Source organism: Galeopterus variegatus, unplaced genomic scaffold, assembly GCF_000696425.1.
Source record: "Galeopterus variegatus unplaced genomic scaffold, G_variegatus-3.0.2 Scaffold110, whole genome shotgun sequence".
Classification (NCBI taxonomy): Eukaryota; Metazoa; Chordata; class Mammalia; order Dermoptera; family Cynocephalidae; genus Galeopterus; species Galeopterus variegatus.
This window is the reverse complement of record NW_007726221.1, coordinates 406,084-423,259: the sequence shown is the minus strand read 5'-3', so window position 1 is coordinate 423,259 and position 17,176 is coordinate 406,084. Positions and strand designations below refer to the sequence as shown.

The following is a 17,176-nucleotide window of genomic DNA, read 5'->3' as shown; positions in this document are numbered from 1 at the left end:
TGTGTGACAGATGTGACAGTGGGTGACCTAGGGTGACTGAGTGTTTCTGTCATTCTGCGTTGTGGTGTGTGTGTTATGTAGATTTTCTGGTGGTGTTATTTTGTGACAGTGTGTCCCTGAGTGGTGGCTGCAGAAGGTGAAGTTTCATAGCACCGACCCTGCGGGCAGACTGCCTGCTTCTGAGTCCTGACTCCACCAAGCAACCTCCTTGAGCCTTAAAATCCTCATCTATAAAATGGGAATAATGATAGTGCCTTCCTCATAGGGTTGTTGAGGGGATTGAATACATGTGCTAAGAATGGTGTCTTATTCAACTATTAACTATTATTATTGTGGCTACTATTATTATCATCATTATGATGATCTGGCACTGTATGTGGTGTGTCTGTGTGTGACTAAGTGTGACACTGTACAACTCCATGTGACAGTGTAATTTTGGGAGGCAGTGTGTCACTGTGTGTGGCAGTATGTGATTGAGTGTGGTGGTGTGGTGTTTGACTGTGTCTATGCGACTATATCTCTGGGTAGCTGTGTGTCGCTTTGTGTCCCAGGCCTGGTGTGTCTCCATTATGTATTAGCCTAGATACACAGGCAGGACCCCTGGCACCCCCCTCAGCTTCTCCCTGGCACCTGCAGCACCCCTATGTCCTCCACATGTCTATCTCACTGTGTGCAGCTAGCCTGGGTGGGTTGGTGAGGCTGCAGGGTCAACCCAGGGGCCCCTCACCTCCACCCTCCCATGGGAGGATAAGGCACTACAGCTGAGTGAGTGGTGCTGGCTGAGGGGTGCCCACAGGCTTTCTGGGTGCTAAGGGAGCAAGGGTGGAGAAGCAGGAAGCCCAGAGGCCTCAGAAACAAAAGGGCCCCAACTGAAGCCGGGCCCCAACTGAAGCCAAGAGATGGAGGCTGCTGCCCAGGTTTCCCAGTAGCCCAGAGAGAGTGACTATCACCTTTCTGGAATTATCAAGGCCCACTTTGGGACTGAGATCTGCCTCCCGGAAGCCATGTCGGCAGCTGGTGGCTTATCTCTGCTCGACTGCAGAAAGGGCAGCAGCCTGGCTCCAGGACAGGATAAACATGTCATCTCTTCATGGTGTTTTCCAGAACTCGAGGGTGGGGCTCACCTTCTACTTCCCGACCCTCCCCCCCGTTCCCATGTGTGCTGTGGGCAGCGGCTTGCCCTGATGTGTGCCTAGCTTGGGAGTGGGGTGCTGGCAGAGAGTAAAGAGATGTCCCTCCCAGTTGCACCTCAGCCTGAGAAAGGACAGTGGAATACCCCAGCGGAGACCAGAGGTGGCCTTCTCTGTGCCTGGGGACTCCTTTGCCCTTCCGCTTGTGCTGACCCTCAGCCACAGCCAACAGTTCAGGTCATTCTGTAGGAGCCCCCTTCTCCTCCACTTGGCTTCCCCTTGGGCTGAAAGGGAACTGCTCACGCTAAGGCAGAGTGTCTCTTAGAAATGGGTGGACGTACCTGGGACAAAGGTAGGGGGAGATAACATCAGACTGTCACCTCTGAGGAGGCCCAGGTTTGTCTCCTTCAACACTGTTCTCACCCTAGAACGGAGAGACAGAGAAGGGAGGGAGTTGCCTAAAGCCATAGGGGGTGGATGTTAGCACTGGGCCCTGTCCCCACTGGAAGTAGGACTGGGGAGGGATAGAGAGTGTGTGAGTGGGTGAGGCCTAGGGAAGTGGTCCAGAGGTTCTGTAGGCTCTCTAGATAGGTGGGACAAGCTGGCTGGGGGCAGAGGCATGGTTAAAGCAGAAGAGGAGGTCAGGGGTTTGGAATCTGGGCTCAGAAAAGAGAATGCCTATGGCTTGTGAGGGCTCCCACACATAGGCCTAGACACAGTCCCCTTAGGCTGGACCTTTGGGGTCCCTGATGTTACCACTCTGCTGGGGTAGCAGGGCAAAGATTGCTGATAGGCCACATAGTTTTGGGGACAGAAGTGATGTAGCCAGTTAGGTGTAAATAGAGCTGGCTACTGGACCATATACGTACAGGGTGATACACATATACCCCCTTATGATGTATCTATCTCTATATTACGTGGATGGGTCACTACAGGGGTAGGGGTCTCCTTGGTCACAGTCAGTACAGGATCTGTTAGGGGTGAGGGTTCCTGAGAGCCAGGCTTGGCTCTTGTCTGAGCCTGGTAGGATGCAGGGCATCACATCTTTGGGAGCCCATGCCTTAGGTCAGCCTGGGTCTCTGAAAGCAGCAAAAGAGCTGTGCAGGTGGTGGGTGAGCAGCCAGGGTTCGGGTTCTCCTTGTGGACTCTGGGCCAGGCCCTACCTCTGCTTGTGAAAGGGCCGTACTGTGTCTTAAAGCTGCTGTACCCTGAGGGGTCTCAGCCCCAGTGTACTCAGAGTGGGGTAGGGAGGGACAGGGGTGTCCCAGCAGGCCACACACAAGATGCGCTTGTCTCTTCTGGGGACAAGGATTGGAGATCCACTCAAGCGGGCTCAAGTAGGGAGTGGAGGCAGCAGGGTGAGGGTGACAGGGATGGGCACAAGTGTCCCACAGGGATGGTCACAAGGGTCCCACAGCAACCACAGTGTTGACACCAAGAACTGCAACTGCCATTACTTCAGGACCTGCACAGATCCATACATCATCTCATTTAAACTTAGAACTTCTCTTTGAGGTGGGTGCTGTTATTATCTACATTTTATAGACAGGAAAGCAGAGACCCAGCAACGTGAAGTCACTTGCCCAAGTCACACAGCTGGTCAGGAAGGGTACCGAGGCACAAATGATTTGGGAGCCATTGAAACTGGGAAATTATTTGGCTCCATGATGCTCTGGGGTCCATTTTCATCTGCCTGCACCCCCCCCCTTTTTTTCCTGCATTGCTGATCTTTTGGTCCCAGCTTTCTTCAGTTCACTCTAACCTCTAAGTGTTATCTCATCTTTCAGAGCCAGGCCATTTTCTAGGGGCCTGGTCCCCCAGGAACCAGGGGTTCTTGAATTAGCTGCCCTTCCTTTATCCACTCAGCCATGAGTGGCAGGTCACAGTGGTTTGGGGTGGGAAAGTGTCCTAAGGTTTGCTTGGCCACCTCAAGTAGCAATCAGAAATGACTTCCTGGAGGAGTCAGGGCTCTGGGAGCAGATTGGAGTGTGGGCAGAGGAGGAAGAAGTAAACAGAGAGCTGAGGGTGAGGCTGGAGAAAAGTGGGCTCTGGGAGGATCTAGAGGTAGGCATGGTCACCATGGGGCCCAGGGCAGCAGGGACACTGGGGGAAGAGGTGGCTTCTTACCAGCTTTGACTCCCCAGGCCTGCAGAATGATGAGGACCTACAGGCCCTGCTGAAGGGCAGCCAGCTCCTGAAGGTGAAGTCCAGCTCGTGGCGGAGAGAGCGCTTCTATAAGTTGCAGGAAGACTGCAAGACCATCTGGCAGGAGTCCCGCAAGGTTATGCGGACCCCCGAGTCCCAGCTGTGTGAGTGCCCTGGGGCCATGGGGGAGGTGACAGAGTGTAGAACCTGGCCAGGATGGGGTGGGAGTGGAGGTCAATCATGGACAAAAAACACAGGTGGGGAAACCGAGGCCTGGCTAGAAATGAGGAAAGGGGCTGACTGGGGTCAGAGAGAGGAGCCAGTTAGATCACCTATAGAGAAATTGAGGCCTAGTCTGGGTTGGGCAGAGCAGTCAAGGAAAGGAGACCACAGGTGGAGATGCTAAAGACTTTTTGGGATGGGCTACGTAACCATGACCACAGATGGCGACAGCCAGGCTCAGAAGAAGGAAGGGAGCTGGACAGTGTCGCCTGTTACTCACAGGTATCCTCCCAGGCAATTGGTGGGAAGGAAGGAAATTGGGCGGATTAGGACTCCAGGTGTGGTGAGGACAAAAGCCAGGCCCAAAGTCTGAAGGCAGATAAGGCACTTCGGGGTATCAGTGGCCAGGGTGTGATGTGGGGCACAGGAGGCAGCTCTTGCCTGGGACTGGAGCCATAGGAGGGATACTGGGACAGAGCAGGGCTGGGCCACACAGAGAGAGGCCCTGGCTGGGGAGCTCTCTCGAGAATGTGGTTTTGAGGGCTTTCTGGAAGCTTCCAAAAAGGCCCAGGTAGCCACGGCTCAGGCAGTAAATGGAGAGTGCCTCCTGCAAGGCCTTAGAGAAAAAGCTCTGCTGACTTCTGCCCTTTAATGCAAGAATTCCCTAGAGATTCTGTAAAATGAGATGTTCCCCTCCAGAACCTTTACTTGGTGGGAAAATTTTAGGCCAACAGAACTTTCTGCAATGATGGAAATGTTCTATATCTGTGCTGTCCAATAGGGGAGCCACCAGTCACCTGTGGCTATTGAGTCCTTGAAACGTGGCTAGTGTGACTAAGAAATTGAATTTTTTATTTTATTTAATTTTAACTAATTTATATTGAAATAGCCACAGGTGGCTGGTGGTTACTATATTGGACAGTGCAGATAGATCATTTTGCAACCTGGGTTTCACGCAGCCCAGACTGCTGGAAATCTCTCACCCATTCACCTGCCCTTGGCTGGGGGAAGGGTGGGGAGGTAGGGTCAGCCCATTGGCAGGTCTGTGGGGATTGAGACCAGATACGGTGACATCCCTGGGTAGAAGGAGGGCATAAGGAAGGGGAGGATCAGCCCCCTGAGGGTGCCCCAATGGGGTGCCTTTAACCCAGGGAGGGCCTGCCGAACCTCAGGACACTGGACAGAAACCTGAGAAGGTATGGCAGGACAGGAGCAGGGCCAGAGGTGGAGCCTGGCTGGGTCCTCGTGGCCGTGAGCTGTGGAGGGTTTCTGAGCAGGGTGTGAGTGGATGGGGACTCTGAAACATTCTCAGGAAACCACCCTGAGCTAGTGTCTGCCCCAGCCCGGCCTGCTGCCACACAGTGTGGGAGTAAAGCCTGACCTTGCCTGTCTGCCTGTCTGTGGCGCCAGACATGCTCCTTCATAGGGCTCCTGCCCTGATACAGGGTTTCCTGTTAGATGCCGGGGGGGTGGGAGTACAGTGGGAATGGGGCTCTCCCTCTAGGAGCCCTGGGATTCCTTGGGGCCAACCCCCCTGCCAATATCTATGCATGGCTCTCCAGGGTATGCCTAGCACTTGATGGGGGTTGGGCAAGGGACAGAGAGAGGAGTAGGAGCCCCAGGCTTTTCCAGCAGGACCTCCCTATGGGCTATGGAGATGAGAACCTCCTACTGGGACAGCTGTGAGCAAAAGGGCAGGAAGAGCATTCCAGGCAGGAGACGCAGTGTGACCAAGGTGCAGAGGTGAGAATGAGGAAGGGGCCTGAGTGGCAGGCTGGGGAGCTGCACCCTGAGCAGAGGGGCTGCAGGGGTGACAGGCTCAGGGAGTCAAGTATGCTCAGATAAGGAGCATAGCCTGAGAAGCTTTCTTCCAGGGCAGAGCCACCTGAAACAGGTCTTGTGTTGAGCATGCCGGCTGGCTGCTTCCCTTCTCTGGTGGGCAGTGAGACTATTGTTCTCAACTGCGCTTTACCCTCGAGGAAACTGAGGCCAGGTGAGGGAGAAGTGGAGCAAACCCTCCCCCATTCTCTTTGGCTCTGCTTGCTGTTCCCGGAGTCTCTCCCAGTCCTGCCACCACTGCCCACCCCCATGAGCATTCCCAGGGTTGCACAAGGTATTATCAGCAGTGAAGGCATCTGGACTTTGTCTCTGGTGCGGGTGGGGCACTGGCTTTCGGGGGGTCCCATGGCTCAGGCTTCCTGTTTTCATTCCCGGCCTGGGGCAGTTGCAGCTGTACCCAGTGTGAAGCCTATTGGGGCACAGGAAGCTGTGGGCAGAGGGATTAAGCAGGGATATCCTCTGCACCCCAAATGGCCCAGGGCCCATGTGTCCCACTCCTCAGAGGCTGCAGTGGACATATGCCACACAGGTGGGGACTGCAGGTGGCTAGGAGGCCCCTGGGCACTCACGATGGGTGGGCACAGGGAAGGACAGGCAAACTTTAAGCCAGAGTCAGTCTAAGACCAGGACAGGTGGATGAGGATGGTTGAGGCCGGGGGTGGAGCAGGGGCAGATCCTGGGTGCTGCTGCCGGGAGGCGCAGTATGAACCCGGCTGGTGGGACTGGCTCCCAGCCAAGCCACGGAGGGCACATTAGGATGAGGGTAGGCAGGGTCTTGCATCTCCCTGAAGCTTAGAAGGCTGGGCTGTGATGGGAGGGCCCTTCCCCTGGCTCCTAAGGGCAGAATGATGTAATCTCTAAGACCCCTGAGGGGCATCCTCCAGTCTGCCTCTTGGGACCCTGGAGGGCAGAGCCTTCCCGCACCCACCCTGCCAAGGGGCTCCCTGAAGTCAGGACACGTGCAGATACACACAGGGCAAGGCCCTGTCTACCCTCTGACACAAGCACTTCTCCCTCTGTCTTTGGCGCTCTGTTCCAGACCCCAGGGCCAGAGCTTACATGGGGTGGCTCCAGTCTCCTGAATGTTCAGGAGAGGAGCCTGGAGGCTGTCATGGCTGTGGGAGGGGAGGATAGGCCCAAAGTCCAGTACAATCCAGAGGGCGTGTGGCCCCGCTCTGTCACAGGCCCCAAGCTCCAGGATGGTCTGTCCCCCTCTCAGTCTAAGAGTCCTACCCTGCCCCAGTCCTCTTCCAGGGGCCCTGCTCTGTCCCATCACTGTGACAGCAGGCCTGTAGTCCCGGGTGCCCTGCCACCCTCAAGTCTGTCTCTGTCTGTCTCTGTCTCCCCCTGTGCGTTTCCACTCTGCCCACTATGTCCGCGTCTCAGGCCCTGTCTGCACCTCAGTCCCTGTCTTCCTCCCTCCCTTTAGTACCCCCTGCTCTGTCCTCCTGCTCCTCTCCTTTCTCTGTGGACTAAAGGCCTGAGCTCCAGCCCTGACTCTCTGTCTCTAGGCTGGGCTCCCCTCCACCGTGGCCTTGGCCATGTCAGGAGCAGGGATTGTCCTTAAAGAATCCTCTGCCCCTCTCCCCTGCCCCTCTTGCAGTCTCCATCGAGGACATTCAGGAGGTGAGGATGGGACATCGCACAGAGGGCCTGGAGAAGTTTGCCCGTGATGTGCCTGAGGACCGCTGCTTCTCCATTGTCTTCAAGGACCAGCGCAACACACTAGACCTCATCACGCCATCGCCAGTGGACACCCAGCACTGGGTGCGGGGTCTGCGCAAGATCATCCACCACTCGGGCACCATGGACCAGCGGCAGAAGCTGCAGCAGTATCCTTTTGGTGGCAGTGGATCTAGGTCTGGCCTGTGGACTCTGGCTGTGGCCACCTGGGTATGCGAAGGTGGCTCAGTCATTTTGGGCTGCCATAATAGAATACCATGGACTAGGTGGCTTAAACAACAGAAAGTTATTTTCTCACAGTTCTGAAGACTGGAAGTCTGAGATCAGGGCGTCATCATGGTCAGAGTCTAGTGAGGGCCCTCTCCCTTGCTTGCTGATGGCTGCCTTCTCGCTGTGTCCTCACATGGTGGGGAGAGAGAGAGAGAGCAAGCTCTTTGGTGTCTCTTCTTGCACTAATCCCATCTTGAGGGCCCCACCCTCGTGTCCTCATCTAAACCTAATTAACTCCCAAAGGTCCTGTCTTCAAATACCATCACCCTGGGGGTTAAAGCTACAATGCATGAATTTGGGAGGAACAAAATTCAGTACATAGCACAAGGGAAGCAGGAAAGGTGCATGGTCTACTCTGACCCAAGACCAGACAAACAGCTCAAGACCAGTTCTGCAGCTCCTGATACTCCCTGTGCCCACCTCTGTAACCAGCGTGGAGTTGGGAGCCTGGGGAGGTTGAGGGGAGCAGCCTGCTTTAGTGGGAGACCCAGTCCTGGATGTTTTAATCATGTTTTCTAGATTACTACACATTTTCCCTCTGGGAACTGGGAGGTCATGGTACCCTCCTGTGCCATTTTTTGGGGAACGATCTAGTTTCCTGGACCTAGTATACAAGACAGCCTGTGGGCTTAAAACAAGTCACCTTCAAAATCTAGTTGCACAACAAACTAGTCTATGATTCAAGGTGATCAGGCTTCCAGCAGATATGGATTAGGGTGGAACCAGCTCCAGCTCCTTTTTTATGACAGCTTTATTGAGATATAATTCACATACCATACGATTAACCCTTTAAAGTGTTGAACCCAATTCAATGCTTTTTAGTATATTCCCAGAGTTGTACGACCATGACCACAATCAATTTTAGAACATTCATCACCCCAGAAAGAAATCCTGTGCCTGTTAGCACTCACTCCTGGTTTTCCCCAAGCCCCAGTCCTAGACAATCACTAATCTACTGTCTGTCTTTCTGTAGACATTTGCCTTTTCTGGACATTATATTAATGGAATCATACAGTCTTTTGCAACTGGTTCTTTCATTTAGCATAATGTTTTGGGTTTTTTTTCTGTTTTGTTTTTTTGTTTTTTGTTTGTGTGTTTGTTTTTGTTTTGTTTTGGCAGCTAGCCAGTACAAAGGTCCAAACCCATGTCCTCACTTAGCATAACGTTTTCAACATTAATCCATGTTGTAGAGTGTATCATTCCTTCTAACTGCCTAATAATGTCCCATTGTAGGGATATACTACATTTTATTTATCCATTCACTAGCTGATGGACATTTGGGTTGTTACCACTTTTGGGGTCTATGGATAATGCTGCTATGAACATTCATGTATCAGTTTTTGTGTGGATGTGTTTTCATTTCTCTTGGGTAATACCTAAGAGTAGAATTGCTGGGTTATGTGGGAACTCTATGTTTTACCTTTTGAGGAACTGCCAAATGGTCTCCAAATAGGCTGAACTAATTTATATTCCCACCAGCAGTATATAAGCGTTTCAGTTTTTCACATCCTCAACAACACTTGTTATTTCCTGTCTTTTTGATTATAGACACCCTCGTGGGTGTGAAGTGGTATCTCATTGTGAGTTTGATTTGCATTTCCTTGATGGTTAATGATGTTGAGCATCTTTATGTGTGTGTATTGGCCATTTGTATATCTTTGGAGAAATATCTATTCAGATCCTTTACCTATTTGGGTTATTTGTCTTTTTATTATTGAGTTGTAAGAGCTCTTCATATGACAGTACTTCAGAAAGTTTGTAGAAAAAGGGAATTAAAAGATAATATGGATCTTTTCATGAACTTTTTGAAGACCCCCTGTATATTCTGGATACAAGATATGAGATATATGCTTTGCAAATAATTTCTCCCATTCTGTGGACTGTCTTTTCTCTTTCTCAATGGTATTTTTTGAAGCACAAAAGTTTTTAGTTTTGATGAAATCTAATTCATCTACCTTTTTCATTTGTTGTGCTTTTTGGTGTCATATCTAAGAAGGCTTTGCCTAATCCAAAGTCATAAACACTTACTATTGTGTTTTCCTCTAGAGTTTTGTAGTTTTAGCTCTTACATTTAAGTCTCTGATTCATTCTTAGGTAGTTTTTGTTTATGGCATGAGGTAAAGGATTCCATTTTATTTTTTATTTTTATTTTTTTTTGCATGTAGCTATATAGTTGTTGCAGCACCATTTGTTGTAAAGACTATTCTTTCCCCATTGAATTTTCTTGATACCCTTGTGAAAAATCAATTGACTGTAAATATGAGGGTTTGTTATAGACTCTCAGTTCTATTCCATTTGTCTACATGTCTGTTCTTGCACCTGTACCACAATGTTTTTGTTACTATAACTTTATGGTAAGTTTTGAAATCTGGAAGTGTGAGTCCTCCAATTTTTTTTTTTTTCAGGGGAGCAAAATTCCTCTGGCTGTTCTGGGTCCCTTGAATTTCCATATGAGTTTTAGCCTGTTTGTCAATTTTTGCAAGGAAGCCAGCAATATCTTGATAGGGATTGTGTTGAATCTGTAGATCAATTTGGAGAGTATTCCCAGTATAATAATGTCAACTCTTCTGATCCATAAACATGACATGTCTTTCCATTTATTTATATCTTTTTTCATTTCTTTCAGCACATTTTGTGGATTTCAGCATATGAGTTTTTCACTGTGAAAATTTATCCCAGAGCATTTTATTTATTTATTTATTTATTTTTAGAAACAACAGAAATTTATTTCTCACATTTCTGGAGGCCAGGATGTCCAAGGTCAGGGTACCAGCAGATTCATTGTCTGGTGGGGGTCCACTTCCTGGTTCACAGTTGGCTGTCCTCACATGACAGAAAGAACAAGGGAGCTCTCTGGGGTTTCTTTTATAGGGGCACTAATTCAGCATATAAATTTGGGTGGGGGACACAAACATTCAGTCTATTGCAAGTAGGAATCAAAAGATGTACATCTGTGTAGACAACGGGTCTTTTGTATATATTTCAGTGGTGCTTTTCTGAATCTATAAACTGTGGTTTGCGCATAATTTTTGCCTTCTCTTTCTGTTTTGGAATCAGATGTGCTTCTTTGAGAAACTTCCTTTTATTTAGTACATGTTTCTTTTATCTTCAGTGTCCATCATCCAAATTCCTACCTCTCTCTACACTCCCTTTGATATTTTTATTTATTTTTATCTTTTAATGTTGATTCATATCCCTTTATTTTTATTGAAACATAGTTGATTGTACATATCTGTGGGGTACAGTGTTGAATATCAATACCCGTGTGCAATATGTGATGCTCAAATCAGGAAAATTAGTATAGTCAACATTACACAATGTAGTCATTTTTTGTGGCCCTTTTCCAATTCTCACTAACCCCTCCTCCCACTTCCCCTTTCCCACCACTGGTGGCCTCAGTTCTGTTCTCTCCTTTTGGAAGTTCAGTGAATTATTGTGATTGTGGTATCTTTCCTTCTTCATTTTTTTATTTATTCGTTAATTTTTTTAGCTCCCACTTATGAGTGAGGACATGTGATATTTCTCTTTCTGTGTCTGGCTTATTTTACTTAACGTAATTTTCTCTAAGTTCATCCAAGAGAGCATTTTATTTATTTCGATGATATTGTAAATGAAATTGCTTTCTTAATTTCACTTTCAAATTGTTCACTGCTAGTGTATCTACAGCTCCATTGGAGGACACATTTCAAGCCCTGTTTAGTTTCCTTTTCTATATGCTTTGGAGAATTTGAAATACTTTGAAGTGTTATTTCTCAAGGCCACGTCTGGCTGATTTTGAGCTTCCTTAAAAGCCCAGTTCCGGGGCACTTTCATCACAGTCACTCCTTTTGCATAGCCTTGTCCTTGGGCAATCTTCTGCCTTTGCAGCATCTCCTAGCCAAGACCTTGAGATCATAAAGCCATCCCACCTGCTGAATAGCCTTCAACACAGGACCCTTGTGCTTGGCTGGACCATCTTGAACTTGATTTTTTCAACTGGCATTCTGCCATGGTTATTTTTTTCATAGATTAGATAGATAGATAGATAGATAGATAGATAGATAGATAGATGATAGATAGAAAGAATTTGGAAAATATGGATATGTTAGAATAAAGTTTTAAAGGCACACAAGATTCACCTCCTCCAGAAACTGCTGATGTTTGTGCTCTCCTCCTGATCTTTATTTATCTGCATTTTAATTTGCCTAATGATGCATTTGCCAAAAATAGTGGAGATCATAATTTGTAATCCATTGTCTGTGTAACATTGTATCATAATTATTTCCCTGTGTTAGTGTAGTCTCCAGAAACAGTTTTAGTGACTATATAAGACTCCATTGAGTGGATAAACTGTAAATTAGTGACCCATTCCTTTAGTGCTCAACATTTACTTTATTTTTAGTCTTTCACTACTATAAATAATACTGCAAAGGAATATGTTCATAAAGCCTTTTGGTATTTAGGAATATTTCTTTACAAATAGGTTCCTAGAAGTGGAATTTCTGAGTCAAATGATATTAACAGTTTAAAGCTTTAGCTATCCCTAGATGACGTTCCTAAAGGTTGTACCAGTTTACCTCGCGCAGGTAGTGAATGAGTGTCCATTTCATTTCACCTTTGCTCACACTGGGAATCATACTTTTAAATTGATAATTTTATAGTTTAAGAAGTTGCATCTCATTTTAAAAATTTTAATATCTTGGAATACTGGTAATGTTTGCAAATGGTCAGTTTGTATTCTTATTTAGTGATTAGGGTCATCATGTTTTTTTAAATTAATTCTTCTAAGCCTTTGCTACACATGTTTCACTCAGCCTGTCTAATAGATGGTTTTATTTTTTCTTTATTCGATCCTTAGATTTTTTAAAAGTTTAGAATAGCATCCATTATGTTGTTGTTTCCTTTGTGATTTCTTCTAAAAATCTGGTTTTGTTTTTGAGTTGGTTTTTTTTTTACTGTTTTCTTGAGGTTTTATTTTCTTTGTTCTCTACTAATTCTCTAGTTCTGTACAGTGTACTGTGGAGCTCCCCTTCGCTAGGTCCTCAAGATCAAGCCCGAAGGGATAGAGGACAGAGGTGAGGGAGCAGTGAGGACCGAAGTGCTCCAATCATGATAACTGGATCCAGGCTTTGTTTTTGCATGTGATGTCTCCACCTCTCATCAGTGGCTTGAGATTTGCAGTTACCTATAAAATAAGCCTCAAGTGCTTTGGTCAGGTTGGCTAACAATTATACAGTGAAAACCAGAAGGACATTGAAGTGTTGACAGAAGCTATCCCTGGACAATAGGACTATGGGAGGTTTATGTTCTTCTGCATTTTCTAAATTGTCTGCAGTCAACCCTTTTATAGTAAGAAAAGAGATGATACTTTCCAAAATTTGAAAGGTTTCAGAGCCAGCAAATAGAAAAAGACCCTTTAACAGGATGTCACATTTTCCTGCAAGGATGCCACTGGGTCTTGTCCCTGAAATGTGGCTGTGTAGTAAGTCAGGTCTGCAAGATCAGTGTCTACAGGTGGCTTCAGCTTAAACCATGGCTCTGGCTGGGAACCAGGGATCCTGGGTTCTTTCCTTACTTCTTGCTCAGCTGGATTCACTCCTGCTTAAGAAAAGCTGATAAAAACAAGGACAACAAGATGAGCTTCAAGGAGCTGCAGAACTTCCTGAAGGAGCTCAACATCCAGGTGGACGACAGCTATGCCCGGAAGATCTTCAGAGTAGGGCCCAAGTGGGGCTGGGTCTGCATGGCAGTGGGGTCCTTCACCCTGGCCCGAGGCCTGCTCTGAACCTTGCCCACCCGGCTTCCTGGCTTTGCAGGAATGTGACCGCTCCCAGACAGACTCCCTGGAGGACGAGGAGATTGAGGCCTTCTACAAGATGCTGACCCAGCGGGAAGAGATCGACCGCACCTTTGCCGAGGCTGCGGGCTCTGGGGAGACCCTGTCGGTGGATCAGTTAGTGACGTTCCTGAAGTGCCAGCAGAGGGAGGAGGCCGCAGGGCCTGCGCTGGCTCTCTCCCTCATTGAGCGCTACGAGCCCAGTGAGACTGGTGAGGGCCTGGCCAGGGCCTGTGACCTGCAGTCCCAGGGCCACCCTGGACTGGGAGACCCCTGAGGAGACTGCAGCCACAGGGAAGGGAGCTGAGGGAAGGGGGTGCCTTGGCCAGCCCCAGGACCCCTGGCCAGTGCTTGCCTGTCCATGAAAGCAGACAGACAGGAGGTGGGGCTCCAGCATCATGGCCCCTCTCTGGGCTTCACTTTCCCTCTTGGTTTCTCCTTCAGGGGGTTTTGAAGACACCTTCCCCAAGAAATAGAGAGAGGGGTGTCTGGAAAAGCACACACTGTTCTTACTCCCTTCTTTTGACAATTCTGGGCCCAGTTTTGAGACATGATACAGCAGAAAAGATGGGGCCCTGCTCTGGAAGGGGCTCCAGTCTGGGGACAGAGAGGGAGGAGACAAGTCCCTTCCCTCATTGGCCTCAGAGTGTGGGACAGGGGAGGAGGCGGAGACTGGGCCCCACTCTGGGGTAACCAGTCTGGTCAGGAGGCTCAGACTTACCAGCCCAGGACAGGCAGGCAGGGGGAGTATGGGTCTCATCCTTCCAGAGTGGTAAGTGGCCGGGAGGGGCTCTGACTGGTGGCCTCCTCCGCCCCAGCCAAGGCGCAGCGGCAGATGACCAAGGACGGCTTCCTCATGTACCTACTGTCAGCTGATGGCAGCGCCTTCAGCCTGGCGCACAGGCGGGTCTACCAGGACATGGGCCAGCCACTCAGCCACTACCTAGTGTCCTCCTCGCACAACACCTACCTGCTGGAGGACCAGCTCACAGGGCCCAGCAGCACCGAGGCCTACATCCGGTGCGGTCCACAGAAGCCTCAGGGGCGGGAGTCTGGGGGGACCCGGGACAAGACCTAGAGGGTTCTAGCTGCCCCCCCTGCTGGCAGGGCACTGTGCAAAGGCTGCCGCTGCTTGGAACTTGACTGCTGGGATGGACCCAACCAGGAGCCCATCATCTACCACGGCTATACATTCACTTCCAAGATCCTCTTCTGCGACGTGCTCAGGGCCATCCGGGACTATGCCTTCAAGGTGGGTGTGCCCCTGGGGGCTGTGGAGGGGATGATAAGGGTGGCCAACCCCGTCTCACTTGCCCTTGGGCCTCCAGGCATCCCCCTACCCCATCATCCTGTCCCTGGAAAACCACTGCAGCCTGGAGCAGCAGCGCGTCATGGTGCGACACCTGCGGGCCATCCTGGGCCCCATGCTGTTGGACCAGCCTCTGGACGGCGTCACCACCAGCCTGCCCTCCCCTGAGGTACGTGGTGGGGTGGGGATGCCCAGAGGAGAGGGGACGGGTACTGGCTGGGAGGCCAGGTGGGTCTGGACCTGTTGTCCCTCCATCCACAGCAACTGAAGGGGAAGATCCTGCTGAAAGGGAAGAAGCTGGGAGGGTTCCTGCCCCCTGCAGGGGATGGCGGCCCTGAGGCCACCGTCGTGTCAGACGAAGATGAGGCTGCTGAAATGGAGGATGAGGCAGTGCGGAGCCGAGTGCAGCACAAGCCTAGGGTTCGAGGGGGAGCTGCAGGGTGGGGCAGCCCTGGGGCCCTTCCACAGCCCCCACCCCCGTGTCCCCGCGGATGTTCGCCTTGTCTCAGTTCTCTGTGGCTGCCACTCAGACTCTCTGCCCCCTCTCTCTGTCTGCCTCTCTGTCTCTCTGTCTGGGCTTCTGGCTCTCTCAGTGCCCAACCTGACCCAACCTCTGACTCTAACCCGGGCCTCCCCATGGCCCCCAGGAGGACAAGCTGAGGCTAGTGCAGGAGCTTTCCGACATGGTCATTTACTGCAAGAGTGTCCACTTTGGGGGCTTCTCCAGTCCTGGCACCTCTGGGCAGGCTTTCTATGAGATGGTGTCCTTCTCTGAGAATCGCATCCTCCGACTGCTCCAAGAATCAGGTGAGCCCCTGCCCTGCAGCTGGAGGGTGCTGTCCATCTGTCTGACCATCTGGGGTGGCCAGGGCCAGGCCTGGCCCCCTGCCACTCAGGACCAGGGCTGGCACTCCCTGTTCTGTTACCAAACAGACTGGCAGGGAGGGGCTCGGGCCTCACTAGAGGCCTCCACTTCTAAGCAAATCACCACTCCCCCAGGAAACAGCTTGGTCCGCCACAATGTGGGGCACCTGAGCAGGATCTACCCAGCCGGATGGAGAACGGACTCCTCCAACTACAACCCCGTGGAGATGTGGAATGGGGGCTGCCAGATCGGTAGGGGCTGTCTGGAGCTGGAGGAGGCCTGGGCGAGGGTTTCTGTCCTGAGGACCATGAGCCTGGAGCCTCGAGGCTCCATTGGGAGGTCTGGGGACCCAAGCAGGGTCAGCTTGTGGAGCTAGTAATTTCAGTTTGGAAATATCTCCCCACAAGCAAGTCACAGTGTCTGAAATCCCAAATCCCACCATTAGCTCTTTGAATTCTGGCGTCAGAAATGGAATGTGTGGTTAGGGTGGTGGGTCATTTAGGTGGCAGGGGAGCAGGCACTGGATTGATGTTGGACCTTGCTTCTAACTCATGCTGTGACAGTAGGCCTCAGTGTACCCTGAGCAGGCTGGGCTCTGGGGTGCCAAGGCCAGCCCACAGCCTGTGACTGCTCTGTCCTACCTCCAGTGGCCCTGAATTTCCAGACCCCTGGGACAGAGATGGACGTTTATCAGGGCCGCTTCCAGGACAATGGGTCCTGCGGGTACGTGCTGAAGCCTGCCTTCCTGAGAGACCCCAACTCTGCCTTCAACTCACGTGCCCTGGCTCCAGGGCCCTGGTGGGCTCAGAAGCGACTCAACATTAGGGTATGGCCCAACAGGGGCACAGGTGCCATGGGCCTCTCTTCCTTCTCACTGCCATTCCTGACCCTTTCGTTGTTCCCTGTCTTTCCTCAGGTCATCTCAGGGCAGCAGCTGCCAAAAGTCAACAAGAATAAGAATTCAATTGTGGACCCCAAGGTGACGGTGGAGATCCACGGCGTGAGTCGGGACATGGCCAGCCGCCAGACTGCAGTGATCACTAATAATGGTATGTTCTGGGCCTGGGCTGAGCCTGGCCACTGGAACTAGTGTCTGTGCTGGCGACATGGTGCCTGTGCCCCTAGGTTTCAACCCATGGTGGGACACGGCATTTGAGTTTGAGGTGGCTGTGCCCGATCTTGCCCTGGTTCGCTTTGTGGTGGAGGATTACGATGCCTCCTCCAAGAACGACTTCATCGGTCAGAGCACCATTCCCCTGAACAGCCTCAAGCAGGGTGAGTGTTTGTTGGGAAGAAGGCCAGGGGAGTGGGGCAGGGCCTGGCATTGCTTGGGCTGGCCTTGCAGCATCCTCCCTGAGTGACTGAACTCTCTTGTGGGCTCCTTGCCATGTGCCTGCCAGGCTACCGCCACGTCCACCTCTTGTCCAAGAACGGAGACCAGCATCCGTCAGCCACCCTCTTTGTGAAGATTTCCCTCCAGGACTAAGTGTGGGAGTCCCGTGGTGTCTGGCCTGAGTGTCCACACCTGGGGGCAGGGCAGATGTGGCTGCTGCTGACCTCTCACTCACAGCCAGTGGCCCTGGAACTGCCTTTGGTTCTAACACACTGTGCTGCTGCTGCTGCCTCCCCAGGATCTCAGGAGCTGGCCCAGCCCCTGGAGCTGTCCGTGATTCCGTTAGGAACAACACTGCAGCCCTCTCGGCCCTCTGGCCAGCCCTAGATTGAGGGTTTTTATAAAACTCACTGTAAAATTAAACGCTATGGCCTCTTTACCTGGACGGCAGAAAATCTCGTGAAGCACGTATGTGAGCGTGTCCCAGAGCCCCGAGGCCCCGGCACCCGACTCCCCACCTTCCCCACACTCACACCGGAGGGGGCATCTGGAGAGACCAGCAAGA

At 50.9% G+C, this 17,176-nt stretch overlaps 1 protein-coding gene across 2 annotated transcripts in view; it reads left to right on the top strand.

Moving 5' to 3' along the window:
* The window catches only part of PLCD1 (phospholipase C, delta 1), a 23,835-nt gene extending 6,774 nt beyond the window's left edge, over window positions 1-17,061 (top strand). For both annotated transcript variants that reach the window (XM_008586529.1, XM_008586521.1), the window contains exons 2-15: window positions 3,275-3,439; window positions 6,940-7,168; window positions 12,855-12,984; window positions 13,085-13,316; window positions 13,923-14,124; window positions 14,212-14,356; window positions 14,433-14,582; window positions 14,675-14,833; window positions 15,061-15,220; window positions 15,413-15,529; window positions 15,926-16,104; window positions 16,195-16,327; window positions 16,404-16,553; window positions 16,679-17,061. In XM_008586529.1, coding sequence (XP_008584751.1) covers window positions 3,275-3,439; window positions 6,940-7,168; window positions 12,855-12,984; window positions 13,085-13,316; window positions 13,923-14,124; window positions 14,212-14,356; window positions 14,433-14,582; window positions 14,675-14,833; window positions 15,061-15,220; window positions 15,413-15,529; window positions 15,926-16,104; window positions 16,195-16,327; window positions 16,404-16,553; window positions 16,679-16,764 — 2,237 coding nt within the window. In that variant the 3' untranslated portion in view covers window positions 16,765-17,061. The remainder of the gene's footprint in view (window positions 1-3,274; window positions 3,440-6,939; window positions 7,169-12,854; window positions 12,985-13,084; window positions 13,317-13,922; window positions 14,125-14,211; window positions 14,357-14,432; window positions 14,583-14,674; window positions 14,834-15,060; window positions 15,221-15,412; window positions 15,530-15,925; window positions 16,105-16,194; window positions 16,328-16,403; window positions 16,554-16,678) is intronic.
* The last annotated feature ends 115 nt before the right edge of the window (window positions 17,062-17,176 follow it).